We start from the raw sequence: 12134 nt of genomic DNA, 5'->3' as shown, positions 1-12134 counted from the left end.
ATGTCTTAAATAAAATAGAATCTTTGAAACCAAAAACTAGAAAAAGTATAAATTGGGGTAAGTGCTGTGACATAGTGGTTAAAGTTATGGCCTGCGGTGCACCCCATATGGGTGCCAATTTAATGTCTTGGCTACTCCATTTATCCTTTTATAGTACCAGGCCAGGACACACCACCCCCTCAGCAGTCAGGTGGAAGAGGGGGCTGCACAGGACTTTATGTTGCCCAGGGAAAGGGTTTGAGGATGTATTGGAGTTAGGGGCAGCTGAGGTCATATTTGATAGGGGATACTCACCAGCAAGAGCCAGAATGGGTGTAAGCTAGTCAGGCGAGGCCACGGTACCCACTGGAGAGTACCAGAAGTGGGGGCTGTTATGTCAGACAGGGCTTCAGCACCCACTGGCACACATAAGATCTGGAGCTAGGAATGGAGCCTGGTAGGGGAAAACTAGGGGAATTTCCCTACTAGGCTACAACTCCCTCTGGTGGGCCTGAAGCCAGGGCTGGGGAAAGGCCAAACCAGCACCCATTGCCATACATATGCACTCTCTCTGGAGGTGAGCCAGGCTATGCCAATCCTGACATGAGTGAGAACCAGGCATGCGCAAGAACCATGACCGGGCACAGCCCAGGGCAGGCTTGATAACACTTGACAGTTTGCATGAGGGCTAGAGGGTAAGCCAGGCTGGGCTAGGTTGCTGCACCCATCACCGAGAGCTGGTACCGAGCCAGCCTGCAGTACCTGCTGGTGGATGCCAAGACTGGAGGCAGGGCATCTCAGATGTCTCAGCAGCAGGGCTGCAGCACCCACTGGCATGCTCAAGATCCAGGGCTGGGAGCAAGCCTGTTAGGGGAACTTTGGTGACTCCCTTACTGGGCCACTGCTTCTACTGGTGAGCAGGAGAACTAGGAATGTGGGTTGACCTTTCTGGGGGCAGTACCCCCTGGCAAGAGCAAGATCCAGGACTGTGAACAGGCCTGATAAGGGAATTGTGGGCAATCCCTTCTGGGGTGTAGCTCCTGCTGGTGAGCATAAGAACCAGGGCTGGGAATAGGCCAGACTAGTCAAGGTAGCAGTATCCATCTATGTATGTGTGGGTGGGTCTGGAGGTGGGGTGGACAGAGCTAAACTTCAGCATCCTTGGGTGTGCACAAGAATTAGAAGGAATACAAGAAAAATCAGGCTAGGCAGCAGCATATGCCAGCACATTTAAAATCAGGGCTGAGGCCTGCCTACTGGTGTATGTGTGAAGATCAGGCCTGTGGGCAGTCTTGGCTGGGCTGGGCGAAGGCTGCAGCACCTATCAGTTGGTGTAAGAAATGGGCCTGGAGGGTAGAACTGACGAGGTAGTTGCATCCACCAGTATGTGCACTGGCTGGTGCAGATAATGCACCAACCTTGATCCTGCACTGGTTGACACACACAAAAGTCAAGTCTGAGGGGTCACCCCAGGCGAGGTTTCCTGAGGGACCTCCCCAACTAGATGGCTGGACTCAAATCCTGGCCAGGGAAAATCACAATATATGTGGTTCCAAACTTGGGGAGCATGTATCAGTGTCGGGAGCACTGCACATGTGCCCTAAGATGGCGCTGAGACCTCTCCTCCCCCCCGGAGCTTGGCGGTACACAGGTTTCAGGAAGTGCCTTCTGATTGGCCCGTAGCTGCATGCTTAGCACGTGTGCTACGCGTGATCAGAGCCATGATTGGCGTGCCTGCCGCGTGCATCGGTGACCTTTAAGCTGATTGGACTAGGATTGTATTTAGCGGCGGGGGTTTCAGGAAGAAGTGGGCCAGGACAGGAAGACGGAGACAGAGATGGATAGACGGACTGAGACGGAGGACAGAGTACGACTGGGACAGATGGATGGATGGACAGAAGAAGACTAGGGGCAACGAGGAGACTGGGAAAGGAAGCAGAGAGAAGCGGAAGAAAAATGGGAGGTAGTAGAAGTCCAGTCGACCGGCTGGGAAATGGACTGGTTGGAAAAATAAAGTTCCTCAAGAAACAGAGCCTGGAGTGTCGGGTGAATTCTTCTGCGGGACTGAAGACCCCGACATATCAGGACTGGACCTCCTCAGTTGCTGATGCCTACACAGTGGATAGCATGCCCATACGCACACAAGAGACAAGACAGCAGCTTATCTAGGCCAGCAGAGGACATCAAGTGCCTCGTCAGAGCTTGGAAAGCAGAGCTGATACAACCATTCTTCTGGCTAAGCTCTGCAGCAAGCGTCTGGGTCTGTGGATGCATTAAGATAGACTTGGTCAGCCAGTAGACTTTGGAAAGATTTTCTCAACCCTGGTGCAATGAAGTTGATGGTGTCTCAGAACTATCAAAACCACTGAAGTAACACCCTCAGAACTTTCTTCCCCACACTGGAGTCTCTAAGGCACCATCACTGTCCTTCAACCCCTGGTGCTGCTGACATTTGACAGCAGAGCAGACACCTCCCCATTTTCCCTGCAGACACAGGAGAAAAAAAAAAAAAACGAAACATTTGCCTCCCCTACCTTTCTCCTGTCTTGATGCTTCCCACCTTAAGAGACCCACATTGGCATGAAGCCCTCTCAAATATGTAAATAATATTTAACAACAACAAAAACTGCAAAAGCATCCCAAGCCTAGATTCTGTGGACAATTTGTTCTAAACTTACATGATGAATAAAAAAACCCAAAATACTTTCGAAATATGAAAAATGTCAAGAATTACATTAAATTATTTTGAGACTTATTATACACTTAGCAAACAAAACAGTGAGTTATCAGCAAAGGGCCATAGAGATATCAGAATTAAAAATCCTGAAGTATCACTTCTCGGTCTTTTGGGTAAGATCAAGTGTAAAAATCCTGAAGTAGATCCACACAAATATGGCCAATTAATTTGAAGCTCTTTTCTCACGTAAATGTAATTCAGATACCACAAGATTCACCATTCTATTTTTTAAACACATGTTCTGGATTTTTAAAAATATTTATTTCTATCAGAAAGTCAGATTTACAGAGAGGAGGAGAGACAAGAGACAAAGATCTTTTGTACACTGGTTCAATCTCCAAGTGGCCACAACGGCTGGAGCTGAGCCAATCTGAAGCCAGGAGCCAACAGCTTCCCCTAGGTCTCCTACACAAGTTCAGGGTCCCAAGCCCTTGGGCCATCCTCTACTGCTTTCCCAGGACACAGGCAGGGAGGTAGATATGACGTGGATCAGCCGGGACATGAACCAGTGCCCGTATGGGACCCGAACATGTGCAAAGTGAAGGTTTAGCCACTAAGTCATCACACCTGGCCCCAAGATTCAGCAATTTGAATCAGTGTTTTATATCAGACTCATAACATTAACTGTCAACCGCAATCTAGGTTTAGAATATTACTAATCCTCATCTGTTCTTTGTCACTACAGTTTTGGCTTTTTCAGAATTTCATATGAATGAAATAATACAACCTTTTTAGACTGGCTAGTGATCTTAAATGTCATATACTTTCTTGAAATCAGTATATCCTTTTTTAAAGATTTATTTATTTCTTTATTGAAAAGGCAGCTTTATAGAGAGAACGAGAGACAGAGTGAAAGCTCTTTCATCTGCTGGTTTACTCCCCAAGTGGCTGCAACAGCCAGAGCTAAGCCAATCTGAAGCCAGGAGCCAAGAGCTTTCTCCAAGTCTCCCACACGGGAACAGGGTCCCAAGGCTTTCCCAGGCCACAAGCAGGGAGTTGGATAGGAAGCAGGGCCGCTGGGATTAGAACCGGCACCAATATGGGATCCCAGTGCATGCAAGGTGAGGAAGACTTTAGCTGCTAGGCTACCGCACCAGGCCCGAGGGAAAATATTCTACCAAAAAGAAAGAAACTGAGTAAAGTATAACTTAAAGAATATACTTCATTCCCTTCTCCCCCATGCGCTCTCTAAGGAAAACTGGAGAACAGTCAGTCAACAAATGAGGCTAGAAAGAGGAATACTGGGGCCCGGCGGCGTGGCCTAGCGGCTAAAGTCCTCGCCTTGAACGCGCCGGGATCCCATATGGGCGCTGGTTCTAATCCCAGTAGCTCCACTTCCCATCCAGCTCCCTGCTTGTGGCCTGGGAAAGCAGTCGAGGACGGCCCAATGCATTGGGACCCTGCACCCGTGTGGGAGACCTGGAAGAGGTTCCAGGTTCCCGGCATCGGATCGGCGCGCACCGGCCCGTTGCGGCTCACTTGGGGAGTGAATCATCAGACGGAAGATCTTCCTCTCTGTCTCTCCTTCTCTCTGTATATCTGACTTTGTGATAAAAATTAAATCTTTACAAAAAAAAAAAGAGGAATACTGTCAGAACACACAAGCACACACACTTACAAAAAAATCCCACAGCTTCACTTTTAAAAACAGATAACCACAGATTAACAAACAAAACTTGAAAACAAAAAAACAAACTATGAGGAAACAGTCTAAGTAAAACTTCAGGGCTGGCAACATGGCCTAGTAAGTTAAGCCTCTTCTTGCAGTGCTGGCATCCCATATGGGCTCCAGGTTTGGATCTCAGCTGCTCCACTTCTGATACTATGGCCTAGTGAAAGGAAGGTGTTTTTTAAAAAAATTTTTTTAAAGAAGAAATCCTTAAGGGCTGGCATGTGGCACAGCAGTTAAGTTGTGGCTAATCGTGTCTGTATCCCAAATTGGTGACTACTCTACTTCTGATTCTAATCTACTCCACCTTCTGCTGAAGTACTCCTAGGGTGGCAGCAGGTGATGGCTCAAGAACTTGGGTTTCTACCACCCACAATGAAGACTGAGAAGGAGTTCCTGGCTTCCAGCTTGGCCTAGCACAGGTATTAGGGTTTTTGGGGAGAAAATGTACAAATGGAGGATTCATTCTTTCTTTATCTCCCGTTCTTTCTCCACCCCCCCTTTGCTCTGCCTTTCAGATAAAATTTTTTTATATTAATTTAAAAACTTCAGCTTTCTCCTTCTAGCTTGAAACTTACACTATCTGTGGGACCACTCGCAGGATAGGTGAGTCAGATGGCTGCATTCTCCAATTGGCCAAAGTCAACAGCATCGTCTCAAAGAACTTCTGACTGGAAAGAATCAAGGGTGTAAAGTATTTGTCATAAATCATGAATGGTGAAAAGTTAAAAAAAAAAAAAACCTCTCACTGATATCCTAAGATGGATACTGAATCCATAAGAACTATATGACACGTTTTGCATTCTCATTGTTATCTTTTTCTAATAGTATTTCCACTTTATTTGAAAGGCAGTAACAACAGACACATCTTCCACTTGCTGATTCACTCCTCAAATGTCTTCAATAGCCAAGTCAGGTCAAGTCAAAGCAAGGAGCCCAGAACTTCATCAGGGATCTCCCACATGGACAGCAAGGGTTCAAGTAATTGAGCCATTGCTTGCTGCCTCCCAGGATGTGCATATGCAGAAAGCTGGGTCAGATGTGGAGCAGTCAGGATTTGAAACATTATGGGACACACACATCCCAAGTGAAATCTGAAGCAGTACATCAAATGTCCACCTTTTTGTCAACTCAGAAAGTAGAGAGATAAACAAAGACATAAAAAAAAGACAACAAGTCAAAGATTAGTCAAGAAGACTCAACTTCAGAATAAAAGATCAGATAAAGGAAACAGAATAGCCTCCCAAATAACCTCCCCCCAGTAAAGAACCTCAAGAAATTTTTTCAACTTGAAACACCCAAGTTTTCTAATTCTGCACATCAGGTGTCCAGCATAAAAGATTTATGCCGAGATCCATTGGAAGAATTTCAGAATTCCAAGAAAAAAGTTCTACAAACTTCCAAAAAGAAGGAGAAAAAATCATTTCATATAAAGAATCAGAATGATCACAAGCAACTCAACAGCAAGGCTTAGTGTCAGAAAGCAAAAAAGCTACACCTTCAAAAATTCTGAGGGAAAAAACACTTCAAATCTAGAATTCTATACTCGCCAAACTCTGTCAAGTGTGAAGGAAGAATATAGATATTTCCAGATATCTATGGTTTAAATATCTTTATTTTCCATACTGAGAATGTGTTCCATTCAGAGATATAAATAAGAAATAAAATTACACAAGCCCCATGCAGGAAAGAGTACAACAGGAGAGTTAAAAAAAAAAAATCCAAATGCAATTGCAAAGGGAAACTAAGGGGGACAGCTGTATATACAAAGGGGGTAACTGTATATACAACAGTCCAGCTGAACAGCACTGTACACTAGAAGTCACAAACCTCCAGATAGGGTTTCTCAAACATGATGTCACTGGTTAAATACCCTCATGAACATGAATGCACTGAGTAGAGAGTTATGTAACCAATGGAAAGTCTGGAAATAAATTAGTGATCAGGAAGCTAACCAAAGAAAAACACAATACTATCACTAACTCCAGGAACGTAAAAATTAGCAAGGGAAAGACAGATACTCCCATTACATGTCACTGCATAGATGTTAAAAGCATTTTCATAGAGTCATAATAACTCAAAACTGAATACTGGCCTAACCAAATTAAGATATAACATTACTAGGGATGGGCACTTAGCTAGCAATGAAGACAATCATGTTCCCAATCAGAGCCCTGGGATTAATACCTGGCTCTTACTCCAAACTCCAGCTTCCTGCCACTGGTAGAACTAGTAGCAAAGGGCTCAATTAACTGGGTTGCTGAAACCCACATAAAACACCTAGACTGAGTTTCGGGCTCCTGGTTACAGGCACTTGGGGAGTGAAACAGCAGACGAAGATTCTCATTCTCTCTTTCTCTCTGCCTTTCCAGCAGATGAAAATAAATATGAAACATATAACACAGATTTTTAAAGTTTTTCTTCATGTCTTAAAAATATTACATACAGAAAAGCACTGGGCTGGCCCTTGCAGCCAATCTCAACAGTGCCCCAGCTCCAGCTGTCTCCAGGCAGTTTCCTCCTCTCCACCCTGCTGTCACCCCACTCCATAGATGGCCACATCCTTGCGCTCAGCAGGCTCAGCGAACTCCATCTGCATAGCGTCCCCTCCACGGTTTTTGTTTGTTTTGCTTTGATTGGTTTTTTTGGTTTATTTTACTTTTATTTTTAATATTGTTCACATGTCCCCTCCATGTGGACCAAGCCTCAGCTGAAGCTTTCAGAGCCCCAGGAATCCCCTACTCCACCACCATGAGACACAAGGATTAGGAAGCATTTGAGGCTGAGTACTGACTTGACCCCCTTCTACGTACTAAGCACACTCTTTGTGGGATACTGCATCACAACTGACCTCCAGTGACCCTCAGAGAGACTCGTTAGAATCTTCTAATGGGCTGGTCTTCCTTGTCAGACTCAACCACAGGCACACTCTAAGTGGCATTCTCCTGGAAAATAAGTTCAGGCAGCATACACCCTATTGTTATCTACTGCCTTGACAGGTTTGAGACACCTGAAGGCTTCACATTGGTCTTTCAGCAGGTTTGGCAATAATTACTTAGATATGACATCAAAATAAACATACAAAATTAAAAACAAACAGGATTTCACCAAATTTAAAACTTTGTAAATCAAGGGACACTATCCATATAATAGAGGCCTCAGGCCAGCATGATAGCTCAACTTACTAATCCACAGCCTACAAATGCCAGCATCCAAAATGGGCCCTGGTTTGTGTCCCAGCTGCTCTACTTCCCATCCAGCTGCCAGCTTATAGCCTGGGAGAGCAGTGAAGGATAGCCCTAGTCCTTGGGACCCTGTGCAGAAGTAGGAGATCAGGAAAAAGCTCCTGACTCCTGGCTCAGCTCTGGCCATTGTGGCCACTCGGGGAGTAAACCAGCAAATGAAAGACCTGTCTTTCCTCCTCTCTGTAAATCTGCCTTTCCAATAAAAGTAAACAAATCTTCTTTTTAAAAAGATGTGAACATTAAGAACTCGCATTTACTTTTACCATATTGGTTACTCATTACTATGTCAATTAATTCCATAATGATGTAAATTTTTGCTGATGGTATGTTGGAGTTTTTTAATTGATCAGGATGATACTCTGCTGGCTCTGTCTTCAGACCAGAGAGGGTATACCTAAGAAGCCATTGAACTTGACTGGACAATAAGATGATGGACTCTATGTTTGGTATATGCTTGCAATGGAGGAATCTCAACTGAACTTGAACTGTGGTTATGCAACAAGGTGGAGGAATCCACCATGGTGGGAGGGTTTGGGGAGGGGTGGGGAGAATCCAAGTACCTATGAAACTGTGTTACATAATACAATGTAATTAATGAATTAAAAATAATAATAAAAAAAAAAGATGTGAACAGTAGAAGTTAGGGCTGACACAATTACAGAGTAGGTAGGCTAAGCCTTAGCCTACAGTGCCAGAAACCCATATGGCTACTAGTTTGAGTCCCAGATGCTCCACTTCTGATCCAGCTCCCTATTTATGGCCTGGGAAAGCAACAGAGGATGGCTTAAGTTTGGGTCCCTACTCTGGTAACTGCAGCTTTTTGGGGAGTGAACCAGTGGATGAAAGATGTTCTTGTCTGTCTTCTCTGTCTGTGTAATTCTGCTTTTTAAATTAAAAAAAAAAAAAACTAAAATTAGAAGCCTTGTGGACTGCTAATGGGAATATAAAATGAGACAAGCTGCTATGAAAAACAGTTTGTTGAGCCCTCAAATAATTATCAAATTACCATAAGGTAAATTCACTTCCAGGAATTTACTCCAAAGAACTGAAAGCAAGGATTCACTCAGATATATGTATACCCATGTTCATAGTAGCATTATTCATGATACCATGAATAAACAAAATACAACATATAATTAAATTGAAAATTCTTTAAAGGAAGGAAATTATGAGACATACTACATAAACATAACATGAATGAATCTTGAAAACATTGTACTAGGTGAAATAAGGCAGCTCAAATGATACCTACTTATAATAGATACCTAGCATAGCCAAATTGCTAGAGATAAAAACTAGACTGGTGGACACAGGGGAGAGGAGAGGAAATAAGGAGTTATACTGTAAAAGACAAAGAATTTCCATCTGGCAGGTAAAAACCTTTGGCGTTAAGACAGTAATGATGGCTATACAACGAAGTGAATACATTTAAGAGCAAAGTATATTTATAACAGTCATACATAACCTGAGATGTAATTATAAAAGCCAAATAATTTTCACTATATCACGCTAAATCACCAGTGGGAAAGATAATAGAATGAAATGGAAGTTGGCTGTATGTAACTTTGAGAACTATTGCCCTATACCCACAGAGCCTGGTATATATACTTACCCACTGCTACATAACAAAGAACTCAAAACTTATGTTTTACAACAATGATTATTACCTCACAATATGGATGGATTGGGAAAAGTTCCACACAGCAAAGAACTGAGGCAAATTCTGCTATAATATATAACTTAGCTTTTAATATGTATCAACAGCTGCTCTGGGCTCCTAGCTTTGGATCAGCTCAGCTTTGGCCATGTGGCCATCTGGGGAGTGAATCAGCGGATAGAAGATCTCTCTCTGTCTCTCCTTCTCTTCATATCTGCCTTTCCAATAAAAACAAATAAATCTTAAAAAAAAAAGTATCAACAGCTAGCAAGGAACTGGGATCTTCAAGTCAACAAAACACAAGGCTTGAATCCCAGAATAACCATCAGGATAAACCTGGAAACAGATTCTGGGGAGTTCTTCAGAACACTGAAATATATCTAAGACTAGACTTGTCCCAGTTAAGAAGGAACACTAAGATAAACGCCCAGAATACTACGAGATACCCAGGTAAAGTAAATTGCTTCTAAAATGGCTCTACATGATCCTTATTCCTGCAATCGATCCCTTCCTCCATGGAAGTCACGTGATCTAGTGACCCGCCTCTAATGAAGGGAGTAGAGTAAAAGTGATAAAATATACTCTACTAGAGAGGTTATAAATACCTGTGACATCTTCTGTGCTTGTACTTTGTCTCCCTAATCTTTTTACTTGCTTGCGCTCGTGAAGGAAGCTCTCAGACTGCCCCATGGAAAGATTAACAGCAAAGAACTAAAGCAGTTTCTGCTGGAACATGATTTAGCTGACAACAGCTATCATCCAGCTCTCAAGGAATTAAGGCCCTAAGTTCAACCACATAAAAGAATCCTGCCAACCACCACCAGAGGAAGCTTGCAAACAGATCCTCCATCAGCTGGATCTCATGATGGTTGCAGCTTATAACTGACCAAGAAACAGAGCACCCATGGGAGTCATACCTAAAATCATTATCCAAAGATACCGAGAAACAATAAAAACTGTGGCTTTCAGACAATATTTGGGACCTCTGTTAGGCAGCAATAGGTAAGTACACACCAGGCTTCATGAGTATGGGGTAACAGTTCCTCCAAGTTTTAACTGACCACACACAGGTTCCTTCATGATTCCACAACATGGACTATATCTGAAAAAATTTAGAAACTTGAATATACTACCAATATTGTCAATAACCATTTTGGATTCATTTTTTCAGTAAGACTAATTACTTAAATGGTCTTATTGCTAGAGAGAATTTTTTAAAATTCTTGCTTGGCAATATCCGTAATTATCTAAAATAGGAGTAAATGTCATACTAATAAATTCTGATAATGATGCTAAACCTGGAAATGTTGCCAAACAACCCGAAGGAAGATCAAAACATGGACAGGACATACCAAATGGAGATTCAATTTGTAAATGTAAAATAACATGTGGTAAAAAAAAAAATAATGGGAAACATTTGCTAAATAGAAAAAGACTGAGAAGAAAATACTCAACATCTTAATAAATAAGCATTTATATTCTAATTTACAAACTCATTGAAGATGAAGACCATGCCATAATCCATTGTCCACTGTTGTAATCAATTATTGAACATTTCAGCTAATCAATAGGTATTTGGTGCGATTAACCAGCTCAAAAAATGAAGGGCCCAGTGGTAATAGCCTAGTGGTTAAAACCCACCTTGCAACCACTGGATTCCATATGGGCACTGGTTCGAACTATGTCCTGGCTTCCCCACTTCCCATCCATCTCCCTGTTTGCGGTCTGGGAAAGCAGTCAAGGATTACCCAAAGCCTTGGGATCCTGCTGCAGCATGGGAGACCTGGAAGAAGCTCCTGGCTCCTGGCTTCAGATCGGCTCAGCTCTGGCCATTGCGGTACTTGAGGAGTGAACCAGCAGATGGAAGAGCTTTCTCTCTGTTTCTCTCTGTTTCTTTCTCTATTTTAAATAAAAATAAATAACTCTTTTTTTAAATCAATGTAATTTAAGCCATACAGATTCACTTACACAAATAAAACTAAAAGGCACCAGGAGGAAGAACAAAAATAACAAAATGCATAAAAATAATTTTTTAAAGATTTATCTTTTTAAAAATACATATTTAGTTTTATTGGAACAGCAGATTTACAGAGAGAAGGAGAAACAGAGAAAGATCTTCAATGTGCTGGTTTATTCCCGAAATGGTTGCAATGACCAGAGATGAACAGATGTGAAGCCAGGAGTTTCTTCCACATCTCCCATGAGGGGGCAGCGGACCAAGGTTTGGGTCATCCTCCTCTGGTTTCCCAGGCCACAAACAGGGATATGGATGGGAAACAAAGCAGCTGGGACAAAACCTGGTTTCCATATGGGATGCCAAAGCATGCAGCCAGAGGATTAGTCAACTGAGTCATTTCACAAGCCCCTAAAGGAAATATTTTTAAGATTATATAAGAACTTCAAAAAATATAAACCAGACCCCCCAAAATTAATGAATCTTAATTTTAAAAATTCCCTATAAAAGTATTTTTTTAAAGATTTATTTATTATTATTGGAAAGCCAGATATACAGAGAGGTGGAGAGACAGAGAGAAAGATCTTCCATCCGATGATTCACTCCCCAAGTGAGCTGCAACGGCCGGTCCGAAGCCGGGAACCAGGAACCTCTTCCAGGTCTCCCACACGGGTGCAGGGTCCCAATGCTTTGGGCCGTCCTCGACTGCTTTCCCAGGCCACAAGCAGGGAGCTGGATGGGAAGTGGAGCAGCCGGGATTAGAACCAGCGCCCATATGGGATCCCGGTGCGCTCAAGGCGAGGACTTTAGCCACTAGGCCACTCTGCCGGGCCCCCTATAAAAGTATTAATGTACACTATGTGAGGTCTTCAAAAAGTCCATGAAAAAAAAGT

The 12134-nt window shown here is 42.9% G+C and overlaps 1 protein-coding gene across 6 annotated transcripts in view; it reads right to left on the bottom strand.

Annotated features, from left to right (window-relative positions):
* TTBK2 (tau tubulin kinase 2) overlaps positions 1 to 12134 on the bottom strand; it is a 132750-nt gene that overhangs the window by 105481 nt on the left and 15135 nt on the right. For 3 of the 6 annotated variants that reach the window (XM_058665986.1, XM_058665984.1, XM_058665985.1), the window contains one exon: positions 4964 to 5056. The exons of 2 other annotated variants lie outside the window; for them this stretch is intronic. In XM_058665986.1, coding sequence (XP_058521969.1) covers positions 4964 to 5037 — 74 coding nt within the window. In that variant the 5' untranslated portion in view covers positions 5038 to 5056. The remainder of the gene's footprint in view (positions 1 to 4963; positions 5057 to 12134) is intronic. One more of the 6 variants, XM_058665983.1, reaches the window with a different exon arrangement.

This window comes from Ochotona princeps, chromosome 6, assembly GCF_030435755.1.
Source record: "Ochotona princeps isolate mOchPri1 chromosome 6, mOchPri1.hap1, whole genome shotgun sequence".
Taxonomy (NCBI): Eukaryota; Metazoa; Chordata; class Mammalia; order Lagomorpha; family Ochotonidae; genus Ochotona; species Ochotona princeps.
The sequence above is the reverse complement of the archived record's forward strand: the minus strand, read 5'-3'. Positions and strand labels throughout refer to the sequence as shown.